This window comes from Orcinus orca, chromosome 12 (genome assembly GCF_937001465.1).
Source record: "Orcinus orca chromosome 12, mOrcOrc1.1, whole genome shotgun sequence".
In the NCBI taxonomy this organism is placed as follows: Eukaryota; Metazoa; Chordata; class Mammalia; order Artiodactyla; family Delphinidae; genus Orcinus; species Orcinus orca.
The window spans coordinates 74,102,559-74,127,046 of record NC_064570.1 but is presented as its reverse complement, the minus strand read 5'-3'; the positions used below and the strand labels follow the sequence as shown (position 1 = coordinate 74,127,046).

General features: G+C 38.5%; 1 protein-coding gene across 8 annotated transcripts in view; it reads left to right on the top strand.

Moving 5' to 3' along the window:
* Nucleotides 1–24,488, top strand: part of BCKDHB (branched chain keto acid dehydrogenase E1 subunit beta) — a 287,874-nt gene that overhangs the window by 27,765 nt on the left and 235,621 nt on the right. For all 8 annotated transcript variants that reach the window (XR_007470535.1, XM_033428571.2, XM_033428572.2 and 5 more), the window contains exons 4-6: nt 19,240–19,373; nt 19,594–19,749; nt 22,178–22,286. Coding sequence is in view for 7 of the 8 variants with exons in the window: in XM_033428571.2 (XP_033284462.1) it covers nt 19,240–19,373; nt 19,594–19,749; nt 22,178–22,286 (399 nt within the window). In the remaining variant the exon portion in view is untranslated. The remainder of the gene's footprint in view (nt 1–19,239; nt 19,374–19,593; nt 19,750–22,177; nt 22,287–24,488) is intronic.

Sequence of the window (24,488 nt, the reverse complement as noted above, 5' to 3'; positions counted from 1 at the left end):
ATGTGCCTAACCCTGTTCTAGGAACTTTACATATATTAGTTCACTTAGTCCTCACAATTCTGTAAAATTCGTTCTGCTGTTATCCCATTTTGCAGATGTAGACACTGAGGCCCGGAGAGGTTAAGTCACTTCTTCAAGGTTCCAGAACCTTGAAGAACCAGGCCTGAGACCTCATCTTCCTGTGAAGAAAGCTGACATTGTGATAAAGCTTCAGGAAAATTTGATTGCAAATTAATGTTGTTGAATGTACTGGTTTTGGGTTCTCTGTGAAAGAAATTATTCTAATATCTATGCTTGAGAAGTAGAAGGGATATTGCGTTTTATGAAACTTCCATGTGTATACAAATTCAACTAACATTAGAATGCAAATTTAAGTTAATATTTGAAGTCTATGTTTTGTTTAAAAAGGGTTCACATGTTTTGAATCCTGTTGTAGAAGCCGGTAAATGACGTAATCAAATTGGTCATTTAGGACCTAACTGTGGCCACAGCCTTGGGGAGCTGGGAGACTAAGGGCAGGGAGACCAGGAATGAGATGATTGTTGATTACAGAGGGTCTTAAATTTTAGTACACATCAGAGTCACCTGGAAGGCTTGCCCCATCACAGGTTACCCGGTGCTGTCCCCAGAGTTTCTGATTCAGTAGTTCTCAGGTGGGGCCCAAGCAATTTCACTTCAGTGAGTTTCCTGATGCTGCTGCTGCTGGTCCTTGGACCACAGTTTGAGAACCGTGGCGTCTATCTGAGAGGTAATGAGAGTCTAAGCCGTGGCAGTGGAGGAAAGATGGAGTCAGGAAGGGGTCAGTGAAGAATTAATCAGGGACAGTTGATAGGACTTGTGGTTCTTTGCAGGTAGAGGCAGATGGAGAGTAAAGGATTTAGAGCAATTGTCAGGGGTTAAATATTGAAATATTGACTGCAAAGTTTCCAATGGGTATGCACCTAGAAGGCCATCGGTGACTTGTGACCTAAAAAAATAAAAGCAATTTTCATGGAAAAGTGAGGTAAGAAATAGCTTAGATGACTAAAGCTTTGAGGAGGTATGATTATCCTGTAAGAGCGTGTAGAATATAGATTTCCTTAATTCTGAGACATCGGATTGTACTCTGTCCCGTTGCTCGTTTTAGCTGGCCAGCTGGTTTGGACCAAACTAAAGGCTTCATCGTGTTACACATCGTGATACTTCCTGGCTTTCCCCTGACCTTTTGTTTAAAAATTGATCTGCCATTTACAAAGTATTAATCCGGTTTATTTCAAGGGAAACTCATCCTTCTGAATGTATGCACATTGGTTTTAAATCAGGGAGCAACTGTTTCCCTTTCATTTCATTATGTTCGGTGACTTTCAAGCTGCCTCTTGGATCCTGCTGTGGGTTCTAGAAAGAAGCCAGATTGAAAACTTCAGAGCTATCGAGTTCTGATGGTTCTGTCTTGGGGTTTCTCTCACTACTGTTTCTACTGTGATTGGCAGAGTTCACTCCCTCCTTATTTCTCTTTTAAAAAGAAAATTTTAAATTGAAGCATAGTTGACTTATCATGTGCTAGTTTCTGGCGCACAACAAGGTGATTCAGTTATATAAAAATATACATTCTTTTTTATATTCTTTTCCATTATGGTTTATCACAGGATACTGAATGTAGTTCCCTGTGCTCTACAGTAGGGCCTCATTGTTTATCCATTCTCTCTATAAAAGTTTGCATCTGCTCATCCCAAACTCCCAATCCATCCCTCCCCACCCCCCCTCCCCCTTGGCAATCATAAATCTGTTCGCTATGTCTGTGAGTCTGTTTCTGTTTTGTAGATAAGTTCATTTGTGTCATATTTTAGATTCCACATGTAAGTGATATATGGTATTTGTCTTTCTCTGTCTGACTTACTTCACTTAGTATGATAAGCTCTAGATCCATCCATGCTGCTGCCGATGGCATGATTTCCTTCTTTTTTATATGCCCTCCTTACTTCTGATCTGAGTGATTATAATCTTTGTCACGAGACTGTTCTAACTCTCTTCCCTCCTCGAGTTCGTGTTATATACATCTGTGAGATTAGCTTTTCCAGAATACAGCTCTGATCACAATACTTTCTTGCTTAAAATCTTCCCCGTGTTGAATGGTAAAATCCAGTTTCCTTAGCTTGTGTTTAAGATCATAAATGGTCTGGCTTTGAATTTTCTTCCCAACTTTAGTTTTTCCCCCAATACTATTGGCTGCGTCCCACACTGCTCCCAACTGCCTCTCTACCTATGTGATGCTGTTTCTGCCCCTCAGAAGCTCCTCCTCTGCTTCCCATCTGACCTGTGCCATCCCCCACAACGCCTCTTGCTCAGCCTTTACCACCTAGAAGTAATTTCTCTGTCTGTTTCCATCTAGCACCGCATCGGTAACTCATATACTTTGAGTTACCTTGTCCCATGTTTTACTTATATTTACAATTCATCTTCCTATCTGCCACGAGGCCCAGAATAATGCCAAGCATGGAAATTGGTCGAATGACTGGAGGAGTGGGCAGCAGGTTGTCTTAGTGCAGATAAAGTGATGATTCCCTTAACTGCCACAGCAAGAGTATTACATATCAGGAAAGACTTCTGATGGGATTCTTTTTTAAAGCTGCTGTGAGTGAGGGCTTAGGGACCTCTTTAAGGATCGTCTTTCAACTTTGTCGGACCTCTTTTCAATCAGAAATCTTTTTTATTTAAGTCTTCGTTTTTGATTGTGTCCTAGATATTTCAGGGAGCCGGCCGCTACTCTGATTGCATGTGGGATCTCACTATGGCAAGCTTATAAAGTATTGCCCGGATGACACGTGTGTACGTATATGTGTGGCACATATACATGAATGTCTGTCTTACCTGAGATTCATATGGGGAGCATCTGTGTTTTCCCGCACCGTGGTTATTAGATGGATTCATGGGCTCACGACGCTGCTTAATGATCTATACCAGTTATTTTCTACTTTTTGATAAATTCCATTGATGTTTACTGATTCTGCTTTATTATTGTTGAAGTATGAACTAGAAAAGTGCTGTACACAAGTACTTAGACTGTAGAAGTGATATGCGGGTTTTGTTCATAATCATTGATTTTAGAGGAAGAAATATCTAGAGCTAGCAAAAGAAATGATAACGTGATGGGTTATCAAAACTATTAAACGTTGCAGATTTAGAAGAGAATGATATCATTGAATCTTCAAAACTAACTTCTTTTTGGCTGAATATCAATCATCTGGGGCTTTTAAACTGGATTATTTTGGGGGCCATATTAAGGATTGTAATTATGGTATCTGTGTTTAGCTCTGCGTGTATGTGGACCTTGAATTATTTCTCTAGCCCTGTGACTCATGGATACTTTAAAAAGAGCTGATAGAGTTTGTGAATGTTGTTTATTTTCTGGTTAAAACTGGTCCTTCATTCTCTTGAGCTTTATTCTATTAATAGCTCTTCAGTTCGGACTTAGAATTGGTTTAATGTCGACTTTCTCCTATTTACAAAGGGGAAAGTTCATTTATTTTTTTGTGCTTCTTTGTCATGCTGTTCCCTTTGCTTCTGAGAAAAGGGCACCAGCCTATTTAGATAGGGACCTTTAGGCTATTTATAAAGCAAGGCAGGTTAATTGAAATTGAAAGCTCGGTAACGTCCTCCTCGGTGAATGACGCACATGGATGATGTCGCGTGCTGTGTGCCCTTCTAGGCAGGAATCAGCTGGAGGAACTTGTGTGCTTTGAGCTCTGGTGTTGACGTAGGTGCTGGGTACGGATATGTTTTAGGAAACATCTCATTTCCATATAAATGAAGGAAGATTAAAAAAAATTTTTTTAGATGGCTTGCCCTGAAATTCCAGCTGGTACCACAAAGATGATGAAAATATTTCTTTTGACGATCTGGAAAAACAGCTTTGGTTGTATTCAAGCACAGTGAAGTCATCACAGGTTTATTCCGAAATACTTATTGTATTCATTTATTGGAATCTGTTTATTCCAGCATCGGCTATGTGTATGTTTATTTGAAAAAATTAATACACTTTTTAGTGTGTATTTCTCTAAATAACACTCTAGACTCTCAATAAATTTTAAGTAGCTTCACTTAATAAATTTGTATAGTTTCGTCAGTAAATGTATCGATTTGATTATAATAAAAGGTAGAACCAAATAGGTCATCTTCTTTCTTATGTGATGAAACTGTGGTTCTTCTTTTGAGACATAGTACAATATCAGTTTGACCGGAATGAGTTTTTGTGTTTTTCTTTACGAGTGTCACTTAAAGGACAGTCTTACTTAAGCTTGGATAGTTGTATAGTACATATCCCCTAAAACCCAAGCATTCAGATTACATTTGTTTACATTCAGTTTTGTATAAGACAAGGTGGTTTTGTAAGTGGGAATTCTGCCTCCTTAACTCGCATTGATAATGCTCAGAAACAAAATTTCAGCTTACGCACAAGTGTTAAAATACCAGTGGTTGATATGTTACTAGTTATACTTGGTCTCCTGTGGGCCCGTAGCCCCCATCAGAGTCAGTGCTGGGCGATTCCTGCAGATGCCCGGGGCCCTGTGGTGCTGAGTTGGTCCCGTTCTGCCAGGGTCATACGGTTACCTTTGTGGATCATTGTGTGTAAGGGTCTCACTCAGATGCCTGGTGAACAGCACATAGTTCAGGACCAGACATCGGTTTGCTCACATCACGCCCGTGGGGTGGCGTGGAGCCACGGCTTCCAAGTGGAGGTCTGCTTAAATAGCACTGCAATGTGTTAGAATCAGCTGGCCCTCGTTCCCAAGCAGTGCGTTGGAAGGCTGTGGGCCTCTCGGGCTCAGCCCCTGCCCTGCACCATCTCCAGGCCTCTGCACATACACAGCTGCAGCCGTAGAGCATTTGTTCCTCAATCCAGGAGTTGCCCTTGATTGTCAACCCTTCATTCTCACTCCTGGGATATCTTTTGTGTTGTTGCTGTTATTTTTTAATTGAAATGTAGTCGATATAATACGATATTACGTTAGTTTCAGTTGTACTACATAGCGATTTGACATTTGCGTGCATTATACAACGATCACCACGACAGGCCTAGTGACCATCTGTACTCCTGGGCTGTCTCTGGCGGAAGGTTAGCAGTGGCTGGGCATGTGTAGCCCTCCTCCACCCAGTGGTAAACCTCAATCTTTGGATGAAGGTGTGTGCCAGCCTCCGGCTGTGCCTGTCCGTGGTCCTACTAATGGAACAAGATTTTGGTTCATTGTTGAGAATTGCTTGTCACGACCCTGCCGCCATGACTGACCTTGCTTCCCTGTCCCCCGCCAGCCTTCACCCCAGGTGGAGAGAGTACTCGTTGTGGAGTGACTCAACCTGCACTTGACATCTGCTAGCTGGGCTGCTGCGCTGAGTGGGCTCCTCCAGATGGTCGGGGGTCTTGAAGACTGCTTATGGGCCCCAGTACCTCTCAGTGCCAATCCTCAGGGCTTCTCAGCTAACAACACTTAAATCCCTTTGATTCTGTAGTGTCGCTCAAACCCTTTCTTCATTTTATTTTCATTACTACTATCCTGATAATACTTTACTTTCTTATAATACCTTATGATTTGCAAAGCACTTATATATGCCTTATCTTACTTGATCCTGGTTGGTAGACAGGTTAGTTATTATTATTTTTTAAAATAATTTTATTTGCTCTTTTGGCTGCGTTGGGTCTTCATTGTTGTCTGCGGGCTTTCTCTAGTTGCGGTGAGCAGGCGCTACTCTTCATTGCGGTGCGTGGGCTTCTCATTTTGGTGGCTTCTCCTGTTGCAGAGCATGGGCTCTAGGCGTGCGGGCTTCAGTAGTTGCAGCACACGGGCTCAGTAGTTGCGGCATGTGGGCCCTAGAGCACACGGGCTTCAGGAGTTGTGGCGCATGGGTTCAGTAGTTGTGGCGTGCGGTCTCTAGGATGCGTGGGCTTCAGTAGTTGTGGCACGCAGGCTCAGTAGTTGTGGCTTGCAGGCTCAGTAGTTGTGGCGCACGGGCTTAGTTGCTTTGTGGCATGCGGGATCTTCCCGGACCAGGGGTCAAACCCGGGTCCCCTGCATTGGCAGGTGGATTCTTCACCACTGCGCCACCAGGGAAGTCCAGGTTAGTTATTTTTATCCTAATTTTATGAATGAAGAAACTGAAGCCCAATCCAAGATCATACAGATCAAAAGTGGTGGGACCACATCTGAACCCATGAGTTCTGACTTGGAGTCCACAGTTTTAACCATCATGCTAACTAGTGTATATACCCCAGACTTCCCATCTTTATCTCCCACTACTCTTTCTAATCCATTTGTACTTCAGCTGCCTTGATTCACTTCCCAACTCTGAATTTGCACTTTATTTCTTGCCTCTGTGCCTTTGGTCACACTATTCCTTCTTCTATCTGTGCCTATTGAAATTCTGCCCATTTTTTCAGGGTCCCGTTCCAGTGTGTTCTCCTTCATGAAACTTTGCGTGATTCCTCCAAGCCTGAAAGAATCTCTCCTTCCCCCTCCTCTAATAGCATTTTATTTTTACATCGCTTTCTTGTATCATAGTTATTTATATTTGACTTATCTCCTTATTACATTGTAAGTTGTTTGAATATTTAAAAGTGTAACATTTTTTAAATGGTATATTATCTCTGTCATTTGTAGCATCCAACTACAGTGCCTTGTATATGGTCAGGTACATATTGGGTAAATATTTATTCCACTGGGTAAAAAAAATTATATCAAACAATATTTTTCACTGGGTCAGAGTTAAAGCTCTGATGGTGTCAAAAGGATGCAGGGCTTGATATTATTTCTTGCTACATCCGTCTAATAAGCTTAGAGGGGTGAGAAAGGGAGGGTGGCAGGGAGGTGCAAGAGGGAGGAGATACGGGGATTTATGTATACATATAGCTGATTCATTTTGTTATACAGCAGAAACTAACACACCATTGTAAAGCAATTATACTCCAACAAAGATGTTAAGAAAAAAAAAAGAAAGGTATACTTGAGATATCTCACTCTCTTAATATATCCTCAGTTTATCCTACATCTTAGGATACAACTCATTTGTTAAAGATCTTATCTAAGTTGCGACAAATTGAGCACTTCATTCATCTTTAAAAAATTTTTTTTAATTGAAGTATAGTTGATTTACAATGTTGCGTTAATTACTGCTGTACAGCAAAGTGATTGTTACACACACACACACACACACACACACACACATACATATATATTCTTTTTTAAAATATCCTTTTCCATTATGGTTTATCTTAACATCTCATTCCAATGTTTCATATTTTTAGTAACCTTCAATCTGATAATTGCTAAGAGTAATTGCATTTCTTGGCAAACAAAAGAAGATCCAACTTCTAAGTCCCCAAATAATTTTATTTCACCCTTTAAGATTTCTTTATAATTCATTAAAAGTAAAAAAAACTCTTTAAAATTTATGCCCACCTTCTAAGAGTGTAGCAAGCAGGAAATACTGAATTTTTTTGAATAACTCTATCATAATTATGATCATGTGAACTGTGAAGTTGAGATAGTCATTTGGAGATACTCAGTTGAATCTGAACTGATGTGAGGACTTTACTTGAAATTTCCCTTATATCTAATAGCTTCCCTTTCTCTCCACCCCTTTTCCTATAAGATGGATGATGTAAAGACTCCTTGACACTTTACTATTAGTAACATCTTAGTTTTATGCACAAGTTTGGAGATTTTATACTGCCTTTTCAGGATAGAAACATGTATACATTTATGCAGAGTAATAGTACTATACTGCAGTGGAATTAATTATTGAATCCAAGTTTGAAGCACTTCTTTTTTTTTTTAAGATTTTTTTTTGATGTGAACCATTTTTAAAGTCTTTATTGAATTAGTTACAATATTGCTTCTGTTTTATGTTTTGGTTTTTTGGTGGAGAGGCATGTGGGATCTTACCTCCCCGACCAGGGATCGAACCCTCGCCCCCTGCATTGGAAGGCTAAGTCTTAACCACTGGACTGCCAGGGAAGTCCCTGAAGCACCTCTTTTAAAAGTTCTTTTAAGGAAATTCTCAAGTGTTTTCTTGACCATTTTTAAAATCACTGTTTTAAAGATGCTTCTAATTTTACTTCGTTGTTGGTAAGTAGATTATATACTGTGAAGGCTTAAACCAACCATCTTATTTGCTTTAGTTTTTGGAGAAATATCTGAGGGAATTTCAGGACACTGTTCATAAAGAATTTTTACATTCAGATTAAATGTTCAGAATTATTTTGCATCCGTGACTGTGTTGCCAGATAAGGTCTAATTAGATATATTTTAGCATTGATGAGTTGAGTAGTTTGCAGTAGCCAATTTAGGAAAGAAATTTCTCCAATAGAATGGAGCAAGTCTTGATAAAGGAAACAAGGCCACACTCAAATCAAAGCTCAGTTTCCTTATTTGAAGATGTGGGGCTGGTGGGAAGATCTTCAGTAGTACTAGGATTTTGTGCTTCTGTAATTTGTTTTTCTGCTTGCTGTCCTTTCATACCCAACCATAATTGTTACATGATCCTTAAGTTATTTCACAGATTCTCTACCTAGTTTTCCCTTTTGATTTAAAGAACATATTTTCCCCCTGTGGAATCCCTTATAGGTATAACTTTGAACTTTTTTCCTCCAGTAGATAATAGGAGTGTTCCTATATGCCCTTCCATTTAAATGAAGATTTCTAAATTAAAGATTAATTTATCCCATGATAAGTTGTTTTCTAATGATAGTGCTTTTAAACAATTGCCGTACTCTTCTTGGGTAATTTATTTTTAAAACCATTGTTTTTTTCAATGTATTCCTAAGTAGAATTTTTCTTCTAAAATTGAACAGTGGAATTATTTTATTTGATATTTTCCTAAGATTTTTTTTTAAAGAGTTTAAAATTATTTATTTATCTATTTTATTTTTATTTTTGGCTGCATCAGGTCTTAGTTGCGGCACATGGGGGATCTTCGCTGAGGCACGCAGGCTCTTCGTCGTGGTGTGCGGGCTTCTCTCTAGTTGCAGCATGTGGGTTTTCTCTCTCTAGTTGTGGTGCACTGGCTCCAGGGCACATGGCCTCTGCAGTTGTGGTGCGTGGGTTCCAGAGCGTGTAGTTTGAGGCAGGTGGGCTCTAGTTGAGGCGTGCAAACTCCGTAGTCGTGGCACACGGGCCCAGCCGCCCCACAGCATGTGGGATCTTTGTTCCCTGACCAGGGATCGAACCCGCGTCCCCTGCACTGTAAAGTAGATTCTTTACCACTGGACCACCAGGGAAGTCCCTTCCTAGGATATTTTTTCTCTAACTTGTGTGAGCTAACTATTCTGGGAGTTTTCACATTTTCAGTGAGATTTAAAATTTGAGGGTTTTAATATCAGTGATAATCTTAAAAAAATAATATAAGCATATCATCTGGATCACTTGCCATGTAATCAAATATTGCCATGTGATAAATTGGTGTTTGTGCTGTGTGAAGGCCAGCTACTTCACAGTGTCTGAAGTCTATGAAGCATTCACTGAACTTCAGATAACAAACTGTTCTAATAGCATCCCTGCATGCCATACCCAGAGGAACCAGCGTTATAGCAATAACATGTTCAAGTTACAGACAGATGAATTTAATAGATTCCATTTAACTTTCAACCATTCATTAATAGTCAGTATATCCGTAAGTACACACTGAAGAATTTTCTATACCTGATTCCAGCGATAATTGAATAGATACGCATTTCATGAGGATTTCAACATGGTTGTGATACCAACTTTATCTGGAAGTAACTTCCTTAAAATTAGCATTCAAGGAATGCCGTGGGTATTTTTTTTAGTATGAGGTCTGATTATCCTCAACTGTCAAAGAAAGCCATGAGGTTACGTATACTATTTTGTGCAGTGAATTTAAGTGAAAAGGCATTTTTTTTTCATTAGAATGATTAAGTAAAAAAAAAATCAGAAAGATTATAGATAGAATCCTGTCTGAAGCTACGTTGCTACAGCAGACAACCATTATTTGTTATACTCCATTTTTGCTGTTAACTTGAGTTGAATTGGTTATGCAGTATTCTTTTTCGTATTTAAAAGTTTGCTTTGCCTTTATCTTCTTATCAGAGTAATAAATGCTGAGTTTAATTTTGTATAAATTAAAATATATTAAAATTGATTTAAGTTGACATTAGGAATGCAGAGTATATTTTTCCTTTAAAAGTTGTCCATCTAATACTTGGTTTGAGAAGTCCTGGTCTATGATATTGAACATTATTGTATCATAATTATAGTGGCTAACCCCAACCAGATGTTTCCTATTTCAGTTTCTATTAGATGATTTTATAATTTCCCCTGATTTTGGCTATCATTTCTTATTTTAATGTTATTTTGGTCATTTGTTTTTTTCATTCATTCATCTGTTGAACAGATATTTGAAAAATGTTGTATGTCAAGGACTATTTAAGGCACTAGAGATGATTGAAGATAATTCTCCTCTTTATGCCTGGGTGAGTCTGTGGTCTCTCTTCACTGTCACATTTTCCCATTCTTTAAATGAAAAATGTCATGTATGTATTACTACATTTTCAAGTAAACTACTATCTGCCTTGCTGTCATATCTATATGTTTTGAGCACTTGGTGGGACATTACTACATCCTGACTGTCATAGACTAAGTGCCTTTTCAGCCCAAGCTTGATGGGCCTTTTAAGCCTGTTCATTCAGGTAAAACTATTGAATGACCACTAAATTCAAGACATTGTGCTAGGTACTATTGAGTGTTCAAAGATGAGTGAGATAATAATCTGTATTCTCAGTAGAGGAGCTCACAAATTCTAATCCGGTCATTGAATCCTCGGAGCTGATTTGGGCTTTGCTGGATCTGGACATTGTTGGTTCTGCACCTAGAGTTGTAGGCTCATTGGTTAAAGTGGGACCTTCTGCATTTCATCTATCCATTCATTCAATAAACATTTACTAAGCACATTTGCTCCTGGTTGATTTTTATCCTCTTTAATTTTTCTGTCTTATCTATGTTAATAACCCAGATCTCTTTCCTGGGAGTATTCAGAATACTAAATGTAGAATCTATAGAACAAAACTCACAAACAGCACTTTCTAGCTATTGTTGCCTGGAGGCTACAGTTTGGAGAATGTTACTGTAAGATCATTGTAAGCAGAGGTAAACTTACTCGATCTGGAGGCCTTGGAACTGGCATCTCCTGGAACCATAAATATAGTGCTGCTTTCCAGGGAAAGCAGGGTTAATCAGAAGATAGGGGCTGATTATTAATCATCTATATTCCCATTTTACTGTTAATTTACAGGATTAATTAATCAGACTGTCCAGAGTGATGCAGGTCCAAGGATGGCCTTGGCCAACCTGTGGGATGTCTGCAGTCATAATGACCCTTTTGAGTTGTCCGTAGGTGGGCTGAAATGACCAGGCCTTTATACTCTCACGCTGACTAATCATTGGATGTTGGCCCCCAAGCATGACCTCGAGCTTGGAGGTCAGTGTAGTTGAGGCTGAGGGCACTCTCAGCAACTGGGGCTGCAAGTTCTTCATGGACCGGGGAGCTGGGCTGCATGCATCAGTGCCCACCCCAGGCAGTAGACCATGACCGCTACCTTGATGGTAGGAGTGCCTATTCAACTCACTTTTTCGTTTTTCTAGTTATGGGTCATGAGTAGCCAAATTTAGTATGCTAGTATATGGCAGATTAGTTATGGCCAAGGTGGTTTATATTTCCCCTATTACTTTATACACTTTATATACTTTCCACCTAAGTATTAATATTCCTTACCTCCAATAATAAGTCTTGGTTTACTGAGGACGATCCTGTTTTCCTGGGACTGCTCAGTTTAGGCCTGTTGATCAGCTAACATCTGTTAATTATTTTTGGTATCCCAATACTCCCAGACATATTTCAGTTTGGAACATAACTTGTATGCTCGTCTTACCTAGTATGTTTAGAAACATTTATTTGCATATTTATCTTCTAAATGTCTATCTGGCCTGTTTATCTAATGAATGCAATGTTCTGTTCTTTTCTACCTCTTATTTTAAGAATAGAAGTGATCTGGATTAACTTTGTATTTTTGCTTTATTTGACCCTCAAACAAATGCTTTTCATCTTTATTAAATTCTTCACCAGCAAACTTTATATCACAACATATTCCAGAAAGTGTGTGACTAAAATTACTGGGATATATTACCTGCCCGGTTAAAATTGTGTCTATAATGACATTTATTTCCCATGTTTTGTGTCTTAGTCACAAACGTTTATGTCCTTGTTTATCTTTCTGCTCAAGGAATCTGGGACTTGAGGGCTTTCTCTGATGGAGTTGATCTTTTTTCTGGAAGGATGTTCTGACCTATTCAGATTTGTGTCCTAAGGAAATCCTAGTTCCTTAGATAGAGATGGCCAGTTTTAGAGCTGCCTTTTCAGAATTTCTTATTGGGAAAAATTTAATTTTACCCTAGGTGGATTTAATAACTTACAGGACCACTTTATTCACAAGAAAAACTCTAATTTAAAACTAGCTATGCGTTCCAAACAAGGTCTAGGCATTAAAGATACTGAGATCTTCAATTTTCTTAACCTACCAGGAGGTAATTGGTTGTCACCTTAAACCGTGCTGCCGCTTTTTCCTAAGTGTTGTTTCTTTGCACTCTTTTTACTGTTTCTGGTCCACAGTTGTGGCCTAGAGGTTGTCATAGGGAACGGGGTTCACTGGTGGATTCAGTTTGCCCATCTGTGATTCTTTGGCCAGAGAAGTCAGCTGCTGGTGATGTTTGGCATCATTTAGTGGATGATGTCTTTAACAGATAGTACACTGCCAGTGGTGTCAAACTTCTTATCACGTTCCCTTTACAACAGAAAAGCTGCTAGAAAGTGGCGGTATGACTTTATACTTAACCTTCAACAAATGAGAAGTTGGAGTCAGCTATTTAAATGATCAGCCATCTACACTTGTGCATTCTACACATATTTTTATTGACTCAGGGGATCATGGAGTTACACAAAGATATTAGCCCAAAAGTTAAGGAAAGTTACCAAAATATAAGAAAGTGGCATCTTGTATGAATATCTTTTATTTTTATTATTAAAACTTTTTTATTTTTTAAATTGAAGTATAGTTGATTTACAAAGTTGTGTTGGTTTCTAGTGTAGGTCAAAGTGATTCAGTTACATGTATATATATATTCTTTTCCATTATGATTTATTACAGGATATTGAATATAGTTCCCTGTGCTATACAGTAGGACCTTGTTGCTTATCCATTCTCTATATAATAGTTTGTATCTGCTAACCCCAAATTCTGAATCCAACCCTCCCCCTCCCCCCACTTGGCAACCACAAGTCTGTTCTTTATGTCTGTGAGTCTGTTTCTGTTTTGTAGTTAAGTTCATTTGTCTCTTAGTTTAGATTCCACATATAAGTGATATCATATAGTATTTGTCTTTCTCTTTCTGACTTACCTCACTTAGTATGATAATCTCTAGGTCCATCCATGTTGCTGCAAATGAATATCTCCTATTCTTATTATCTGTATTATCAGTAACCATAAGTTTATCTGAAATGTTAATCTTACTCAGTTGTCTTAAATTCAGAAAGAAGTAATTCAGGTATTATTTATTCTTTTCTGACCCAGTCAACGCTGTTGGTCATGGAAGAACTTTTAGTAACTGCAGTCCCACCATCAACTCAGTTGGAAGCCTCCCCAGCTCTGATGTCTACCTTGAACCTGCCCAGCTCACTGCCTCCAGTGCTTTGACTCCAACAGTCCTTTGACCTTATTGATTCTTAAAATCCACGAATCCCACCACCCTGTCACTGAATCTTACTCCCCCGACGACTTTTCTTCTCTTTACACCCAGTTTAAATTCCATGCCATGATCTGCTTGGCAAAATCCAATGCCAGTTAAATCCATCTCTGTCTAAATCCTAAATCCTGGGCTGAATATTGCTGGAACAAAACATGTCATCTTGCCAACTGAGCTCACTTTCCGTTCAAGACCAGTGATCTCCACAGCCCACTCATGCTGCATGTTCCTGTTGCATTCACTCTTCCATTTTCCCAGATGACTATTTCATACACTCTTTTCTCAACACTGCCTCCCCTGTCCTTACTCTTAGCTAATAATCTAGTTTCACATTTTACTAAGACGATAGATGCAGTGAACATAGAACTTCGGCAGGCTCTTTCCACTGCATCTTTCTGTGTACCAGCATCAGTGCCCGCAAATGCTTTCCTCCTGCACTCTGAATGAACGTCAGGGTTCTTGTCACCTCTCCATACCAGACCCCTGCCTCTGTCATCTTCGCAAACACATGGTTCCAATCGTTCTTCCTTCTCTCCATTTCATTAATCTTCTCAATCATCAATGTCCCCCTCTCTACTGATCATTTCTGTCAGCCTGCAAATATCCTGTTATTTCTTCCATCTTAAAATAATCCCTCTATTGATTCCATATTCCTCTCCAGCTAGTTGTTGTTCCTTTTCTCTTTCCTTTACAGCTAAATTTCTCCAAGTAATTGTCATTATTTCTTGTCTCCAATTTCTCTTCTCCCATCCCTCTTGAATTAGGCATTTGTTTTCTCCCTCCCTCCCACTTGGCAGACACTGTTATGTCTGGGTCACCAGTTAGAAAACCCTCAGCCCTCATCTCACTTTCAACTGGAACAGGTTGGTCTTAGAATCACTTGCTTCATTTGACTTCTAGGCCAGCACGTTCTACTATTTTTCCTCCAAACTCTGGCTTTTTTTTGTTCTCAACTTTGCTGATTATTTTTCATGTCTTTTTAACACTGGGTCTCTCCTTTCTCTAGGTACCCATTTAAATGTACTTGGGAATCTCATCCAATCACATGTTTTTTTAATGCAATCTTCATGCTGAAGACTTTCAATTCATATATCCAACAGTCTAATGAGTGGCTTTACCTTAATGTCTGAAGGCATCTCAAATGTAACATCTCCACAACCAGGCTCCTGGTTTCTCATCCCAACATGCTGCTTCCTAGTTTTCCCTTCCTTGGGCAGTGGTAACTCTCTCCTCAGGCTACTCAAGCCAAAAGCCACTGACTCATCTTTAGCGTTTCTCTGACTCATACTCCACGTCCCTTTCCCTTTCCTTGGTAAATCCTCTGACGCTATCTTTGGACTATATCTGGAGGCTCTTATCATCTCTTACTGGGATGATTGCAGCATCCTGTCATCAGTCTTGCTGTGTCCACATTTGCCTATTTACAGGCTGTTCACCAAATACCAGCCAGAGGGATCCTGCTGAAATGCAACTTGGAGGATGGCGTGACTTTGCTCCATGGCTTCCTGTCTCACTCACCTACTTACTGACTCACTCATTCTCACAGTCAAAGTCAGACTGTTTACAGTGCCCCCCCCACCCCCGCACCCCAGGCCCCGTCCGACCTGTGCCACTGCCCCAGCCCATCCTTTTAACTCTTCAGCTTCATCTCTTACCACTATTTCTCTTACTCCATACCAGGCACTCTGGTCTTCGTACCTTTCCTCTGAAGTGCTAAACATATTTATACCCCAGGACTTTTGTACTTGCTGGTCCCTCTGTCCAGAACACTGATGCCCTGGGATGTACTCACGGTACATTTCTCACTTCCTTCACCTCTTCCTTTAAATGTCACCTCTCAGTGGTGCCTCCCCTATCTCCCTATTTAAAACCATAGGAGTTCCACTTCCTCTCCCCTGACCACTTACTCCCTGTGTTACTGTTCTCTGCAGCTCTTGTCATCATCTAATACGCTATGTATTTTACTCATTTATTTTGTTTTTATTGTCTGTTTTCCCTGACCAGAATCTAAGTTCCACGAGGATAGGATTTTTTTTGGTTTTCTTTGCTGCTGTATCCTCTGCATCTAGAATAGCATCTAGACAATATTAGGTATTTTGTAAACATTTGAATACATGTATGAATTATTTTTGTCTTTTCAGTATCATGATTGGTCTGTTACAGATATGAAACTGAGCCATAGGGAGTTTAGTAACTTGTGGTGATAGCACTTAAACCCAGATCTGTCTTAACTCATAGTGTAATCCCTGTATGTATTAATCCACCCATTGGAATACTATGTGTATGAACTTTATGTTAGGTTAATTGCATTCTAAAGTAAAGGAAGTTATCAGTATTGTGCATTTTATTTGTACTCTTACCCTCAATCATGACCTGTTTGGGAGAACATAGAAACAGATTTTTAAAAATTTTATATTTGCTTTTCATCTTTTTATTTTTTTTTAAGAAACAGATTTTTATTATTTAGTTCATGTTGAAGCAGTTTCTGTTAGAGCATAGAAACTTGTTGGCGAGAGCTGTTAAACAGTTTCCTCAAACTGTTTTGGAGTAAGAGTTCTGAGAGACTCAAATTTTGCCTTCTAGCAGCAAAAAGGGTTATGTTTACTGAGATGAAAAATATCTGAATCCGGGCACTTGATGTAGCAAAGAATAGATAGGAACCCTGCTCATCCGGTTACGGTGCTTGCGGTATTCAGGGATGTGGATTCCACAGGTGGCAGCTGGAATCTGTGTTCATTTTCTACCAGTGAATTGTTCTTGGTCTAATGGAAGTGCAGATCTTCAGCAGTTATCAAGCTACTTGCAGTCAGATAGGAAACTGATGAGGGATGGGGGTCACAATTTCAGAAGGTAGTCCCAGATCATGATGACAAACTAAACACGAATCCTGATTGGTCCCCATACTTTTCATCCCCTGGCCAGACTGTGGCCACTGCTTGTGTCCATCCAGCTCCCTGAAATGAGAATTTTTCATGAAATACTGATACTGGTTGAGAGGTGATAAAATTTCAAGTGAGAATTGAGTTGTATGCTGATAACGTATCCTGCGGATTAACGGAAAACCTAAGGTGTTTATCAAGACGCTTTCATTGGAAGAGTGTCTAAAAGTCTTCAGTGGGTACGGCTGACATCTCTGATCAGCCCGGTGGGTCCCAGCTCTTGTCATCTGCGGCAGGCACGGGGTCAGCCGAGGGTTTGAGCAGAGTGTATGCACAGATTTTGGGGTGCTCCCATGGAGTGCCCTGTTTTGAGGGACTTAGTGTCTCAGGTTCCAGCCACTGGCAGCCCCAGACTCCATTCCCTGACACCTCAGGTCAACAGGACTGAGTCTGTGTGTCTGAGTTCTAGCTGTCTGATGTCAGCCTGGGGAGTCCCCTACTGGGAACAAGCCTGATAAAGGTGGGGGCCCGTCCTGCATGTGCTTCCTTTCTTTCAAGGGTCAAGTCTCCTTCTGTTCAGACCTGCTTTTTGGTTCTCTGACACCTTTAAGTAGTTGTTATATTCTGTCCAGATTTGTAATCATTAGATGTGGGAGAGCTAGTGTGACAAAAGCTACTCTGCCATTACTGAAATGGGAACTTCAATAAGTTGTGACACGTAGTTTTTTCATTATCATTCAGTTCAAGATACTTTCTAATTTCCATTATAATTTCTTCTCTGAGACATGGGTTATTTAGACGTATATTTAAAGTTTTCTTTCCTAACACAAGGCTTAAAACAATTTTTTTTGAGGCATAACTGACATATTAGTTTTAGGTGTACAACATAAGTGGGTATTTGTATACTTTGTGAAATGATCACCACTATAAGTCTAGTTAACCTCTGTCACCTCACATAGTTAAAAATTTTTTTCTTGTGATGAGAACTTTTAAGATCTACTCTCTTAGAAACTTTCAACTATGCAATACAGTATTATTAACCATAGCCACCGTGCTGTACATTACATGACTTATTTGTTTTATAACTGGAAGTTTGTAGCTTTTGACCACCTTCACTCATTCCCCAACCCTCCTACCCACTTCTGGCAACCAGCAACCTGTTCTCTGTACCTATGAGCCTGGTGTTTTGGTTTTATTTATTTCTTTTTTTTTTTCAGATTATACATATGAGTAAAATCACACGGTGTTTGTCTGTCTCTGTCCGACTTATTTCACTTAGCATAATACCCTCCAAGTCCATCCATGTTGTTGCAAATGGCAAGATTTCATTCTTTTTTATGGCTGAGTAGTATTCCATTGTGTGTGTGTGTGTGTGTGTGTGTGTGTGTGTGTGTCTCTATCTATCCATCTATCTATCACATCTTCTTTATCCATTCATCCATTGATGGACACTCAAGTTGCTTCCTCCATATCTTGGCTGTTGTAAATAATGCTGCAGTGAACGTGGGGGTGCAGATTTTTTTTTAAAACTTTACTATTGATTTCTAGCTTAATTCCACCATGGTCTGAGAATATACTATGTAGGATTTTAATCCTTTGGAAGTTGTTGATTGGATGTATAGCCCACTCTGTGGTCAGTTAGTGTCAGTGTTCTCTGTTTACTTGAAAAGAATTTGTATTCTTAGTTCTCGGGTGTAGTATGTCAATTAGGTTGTTTGTTAATCATGTTCAAATGTTCAATAGTTTTAAACTTTTTATTTATTTATTTATTTATTGCGGTACGTGGGCCTCTCACTGCTGTGGCCTCTTCCGTTTTGGAGCACAGGCTCCGGATGTGCAGGCTTAGCGGCCATGGCTCACGGGCCCAGCCGCTCCGCGGCACGTGGGATCCTCCCGGACCGGGGCACGAACCCATGTCCCCTGCATCGGCAGGCGGACCCTCAACCACTGCGCCACAAGGGAAGCCCTTAACTTTTTATTTTGGTGTGCTTTTTCTGTCAGTGAGACTGGTACATGAAAATCTCCTACTATATTGGGAATTTTATCTATTTATCCTCTTAATTCTGTCAATTTTTTCTGTTTATTTGGAGCTTGTGTTATTAGATGACTATAAATTTGGAATTATGTCCTCCTTATGAATTGAACCCTTTAACAGTATGAATTTTCCCTCTTTATCTCTGGTAATGCCTTTTCCCTTAAAGTCTACTTTGTCTGCAATTAACGTAGTGACACCAACTTCTTTTGGTTAGGTTTTCCATTGTGCGTTTTTTCCTTCCTTTTCTTTACATTTATCTTTATCGTTTGAGTGTTTTTTTTTTTTTTCAGTAGTTAGGTTTTGGTTTCTTGTATCCCAGTGTTACAATCTTTCTTTTAATTAGGATATTTAGATTATTTAGAGTTAATATAATTACTATGTTTGCATTGAAACCAACCATCGTACTATTTCTTTTCTGTTTCATCCACATATTCTATGCTTTTTTCTTCTATCTCACCATTATTAACTCAGTGAATTTTCAGATGTATTGTGCATTACATTACTCCCTTTTGTCACATTAAGATGACTTTCATTTCTTTTGTAGGTAAAGATAGAGTTTTTAATACCCCATTGTGTGAACAAGGAATTGTTGGATTTGGAATTGGAATTGCAGTCACTGGTGCTACCGCCATTGCGGAAATTCAGTTTGCAGATTATATTTTCCCTGCTTTTGATCAGGTAAGAAGATTGCATTTTACCATAATCCAGCCTTTCTAAGGGAAGTCCGTGAAGTATTAAAGAATTATTTCCACTCTCCCAACCTCTATCTTAGGAACTTTTTGTTACCTTTGAGCTATTTTGTGATGGACATATATTTAAAGATCAAATAAAATGGCTTATGAAAATGGATGGGAAAAGGGACTCATTGTGACATGTCCCTTCTCTCTTTCCCCCTCAGATTGTTAATGAAGCCGCCAAGTATCGCTATCGCTCTGGGGATCTTTTTAATTGTGGAAGCCTCACCATCCGGTCCCCTTGGGGCTGTGTCGGCCATGGGGCTCTCTACCATTCCCAGAGTCCTGAAGCTTTTTTTGCCCACTGCCCAGGAATCAAGGTATCCTCACTTATGTACTTTATTTGCTCTCCATTTGACGTTTCTGTTTTGGTTCATTCGATTAATATTAACTAATATGGTTATCTAGAGAAAAGCAATCAGGATTTTTGGAATTTATGTGAACTTAATTGTTTTTAAGAAAGAGAGCTTTTATTTCATTTACATTAAGCAGCCACCATCCAGGTTTATAGAATATTTTCCTTGAAGCAGCACTGGCGTTACCCCGATGTGAATTTCATAGACTTCAAATAATAAAACCGAGAACATAGTTTATCTTCCATCTCTTTCAAAGCTCTCCTTCTTTCTTTCTTTTTGTTTTTTTTTGTGATAGAAATCATCTTTATTTATCAAAATAACATATATTACCAAGACATGAAAAATGAAACTGACAGTTATACATTCCTATCAATCAAGTTATACATTCCTACATTTGTCAAGTTATACATTCCTATCAGTCTTTGGCAAGTTTCACAGATTGGTTCAGCAAAAAGGCCTTACTTGCAAATTCCATTTGAGCAGAAAGCTTGGTTTCTTTCTAATGGGGCTTTCTCACTTAACAGTTGATTCTGGAGTAATTTTAATAAGTCTACTGCTTAGTGCATATTTACCTCAAAGTCACAGGAATAAAATTTTGCTTTTAGTCTATTTCTTACTTTTAAATAGACCGACAGAAGACTTGGTTACCTAGGTATGTTTTCCAGTCCAGGGCAACGTAATACTTGCTCAAGCAATTAATTTTGAAGCATCTGCCTTTTACAGCCTTCCACAATAATCTTAGGTCCTCCACAACAGCTTGGGTCTTTTGATTAAAAATATATATATTTTTTGCTTCTTTTAGGTCTTAATTTTTTACATTATCTTCTTTTCTATTTTCTGAAGAGCTTTCCAGGGAATCAATATAAAAACTCATAGATATTTCTACCCAGAGCTTTATGTCTGGTTTTTGATAACATGAGTCATTTGTAAATATGTCTATGTTTTATTGTTTTTTCTACCAGATCAAAGTTGTAAAATTTTGTAGTTAAGTAGGGGTTGCATAATGTTTCAATGTAAGCTAGAAATAGTAGGTTGGGACAAAAACCACATTTGAGGCAACAGTTATTTTTGTGCTTGAGCTGAAGATTGATTCACATTTAATGTTTATGATGTTACCCAGTATTTTTGAGAGCAGTTCTTTTCTCTCACCCTTACCTCTCTCCCCCCATGCTTTCTCTTTTATTTTATCCCAAATGAGAATATACATATAGTACAAAAGGCTAAAAATAAATACATGAAGAAAGCAGATGAATAAAAACTAAAATAGGAACATAAGATAAAGACATTGTGTGCTATGATGAGCAGTGTATTTAACAGTCTCTTTTCGGAAAATAGTGAGATTTGTGTTATTTTACTTTTTAAATAAAAATTCTTCAATAAAATGGTATAAAAATGATTTTGAAAGCCAAATATAGTTTGCTTCAAGGAATCTTATTTGAGTCTTTGTGATAAATTCAGGTTTATTTTAATGATAACTCTTCCTATGTAATAACATCTTTATGTAGTTATTTAACAGTCATTAAACTGGACAAGAGTTTGTGATTTGAGGCAAAATGGTGTAGAAATTAAGAGCTTGGTCAGTCAGAACAGGCAAGAATCCTTGCTTTAGCAATCGAGGTAACCTTGGGCAGGCTACTTGTCTCTCTTTAAGCCTCAGTCTCTATTTCTAAATTGGGGAAAATAATAATTGCTACTTCATGGGGTTGCTATGAACATGAATTAATCCACATAGTGGATTAATCAACAGTTAACACGTATGCTACCTGCTGTTATTACCATCATCTTCCTCATTATCAGTCTCATTCTCAAGAAGGTCCTGAGCCCTTTCCCCAACTGGAAATGTGCAACGTCCACACTTTTCTTTTAGCTTTGCAGTAACTGCACATTATATTACCTGGATCATAAAGTTCAGTGGATTATTTTTCCACTTAGGAAATGAAGGCCAGATTTTTCATGGGAAAGGAGGAGATTTTGGCATCTTAAAATTGGAGAAGAGAGTTGCATGCCTTTGAAAAGTACCAGTTGGATATTAGTAGAAAAGATTTCTTTATAAGTAAATACAGGAAGATATTGACAAATTTACTTTTTTGTTTTGATGAGTGCTTTTTGTGGTTTCCTTTTATTTTTTATGTATATGCCAGTTTAACTCCTTGAGAGAATAGCAGTATCTTAATTACCAGAATATGGTGGGCATCTGATAAATATTTGTGGAACAAATGGGATCATTTTGGACAATATGTGAATTTTATGACAAATGGTAATTAGTCTAAAAATACAAGATTTCTATATTTAATTAGTAACAATTGGTTATTTAAATCTCAACCCTTATATGTGAGTTTACTGGGATTCATTTTCACTGAACTTGTCTTAAAAAAAAAATCTGTTTTTGCAGGTGGTTATACCCAGAAGCCCTTTCCAGGCCAAGGGACTTCTTTTGTCATGCATAGAGGATAAAAATCCTTGTATATTTTTTGAACCTAAAATACTTTACAGGGCAGCAGGTAAATTTTTCCTTTATTTTATATTTATGAACATCTATATACATTTTGTTTTGCATAGCTCAAAATTATAATTTTTCTTTCATAAGCTTGATTTATATTTCCCTGTAGAAAAAAAAATTCTGTTGTCTTCTATATTTAGTTTGTCCTCAGCTGTATATTTTAAGTTAACTTTAGAGAAAATCCATCTAGCTATTTAAATTTTAATTTTGGAAACAGGGAAGCAATGTGAAGTGGTAGCAAGAAAGTAGGGATTATGTTTGGCTACATAGTAGATGCTAAGTAGATGTGGGTTGAGTGGAAAAGGTTGAGTGGAAAAGGTAGCCAGAAAGTAGGGATTATGTTTGGCTACATAGTAGATGCTAAGTAGATGTGGGTTGAGTGGAAAAGGTACTAAATAATATCAAATGTCCTTTTAGCTAAAGTGTCCTTGTAGGTCTTCATCTAAATTAGGATTCCTTTGATAGTGAAGGGGGCACTATTAGTTTTGTAACATCAGGTCTACACTGGGATGAGTGTCTAAGGCAAACTGAAATGTTTGATCACCCTCTTTCTAGCTCAGAATCATAATTCTGTAAACACTCATCTATCATTGCTTCTTTATCAGCCATAATGGACTTTTAAACATCAAACTGTTTATTCTGCCTAAAGTGTATTTTATTTCAAATTCGGGGTGCTTTGGCAAACCATTCTTTTCCTCGAATAGTTAGGCTTAAAACATTTTGTTTTATTGTGATGTGAATTACGTACATTTAAATACATATGCAGAGATTGTAAGTGTTCAGTTGGATAGATTTGACAGTCCTCTACATCCATGTAACTACTATGTAAAAAAAGACTGGAAAACTTTCATTGCTCCAGGAAGCTCCTTCCTGCCTCTTCTCTGCCAATCCATTCTTCCTACCCCAAACTTTCTGATTGCCACTTTCTGATTGCTTTCAGCATGGATTAGTTGCGTATGCTTTGGGCCCTCATATAAGTCATACTGTGCTGTATATATTCTTTTGTGTTTGCCTTCTTTTGCTCAGCCTAATGGTTTTGAGATTCATTCATGTTGTTGCTTGTATCAGTGGTTTATTCCTTTTTCATTGCTGAGTAGCATTTCCATTGTATGAATATATCACAGTTTATCCCTTCCCCTGTTGATGGACAAATGATCATTGTTTTCAGTTTTTGCCTATTTTGTACAAGGCTGCTAGAGACTTTCTTACACGAGTGTTTTTGTGAACATACTGTTTCTTTCTTTCTTTCTTTTTGTTTTTGGCGATAAACATCCAGGAATAGAATTGATGTGTCAGAGCAGATTGAATGTTATAAGAATCTACTGAAGACTTTTTCTAAGTGGTTATGCCATTTTGCATTTCTGCGGGAAATTTATCAGAGTTCCAGTTGCTCTTCATTTAAGCATACTTTAAATTGAATCTCTACATTTTGGGGGAACTCTATAGTTATCTATATCCCATTATGGAATAAAAAATAACAAAAGAATTTATAAGCTTGAGGTGAAAAGGAAAACACCAATGTTACATACTGAGTAGCTATTTGATTTCTAATTACTATGAATACCCTATAAGTACTATATTTGTAAGGCCAACCAATTCAAGCTAATCAATTAATACAGGTTTGTTTTTTTTTTCCCAGTTTTTAATAAAGGGGGACTAAGTAACATTTGGAAAAGTACTATTCACTTTGCTCCGGATTTTGATATCAGGATTGGTGAGGGAAATGTTTAATGTTATAGAATTCCAGCTAAGAGAATGAGCTTGAGAAATTTGTTGTAGGTTTGGCCCTGGGAGAGATTATGAAAGACCCTGATGAGGATCGAGGCTCAAAAGTTTTTCAGCTTTTTCCCTGTGATTGTTTATGTGTCATTTCAGGGATTCTTAACTGAATCTTTTCTTGTCCCAGTAAAGACTAAAAAAGAGTTTATTTCATAGCTAGAGAATTTCTCTGCCGAAGAAAGTAGGCTTGGAAAAGAGTTAGCCACTGAAATCCTTATAGGAGTGTTCTCCAGGTGGTTATCAAGCTTGATCCCTGTGCCAGCAGCAGGAGCACTGTGGGAGCTAATGAGAAATGCAGGCTGTCAGGCCTCAGTCAGTTCAAGACCTACTGAATCAGAACCCCTGGGGACGGCCCAGCTCATTCTGTCTTCACAGCCTTCCAGGTGCTTCTGACTCATACTAACTTTTGAGAACCAGTGCATAA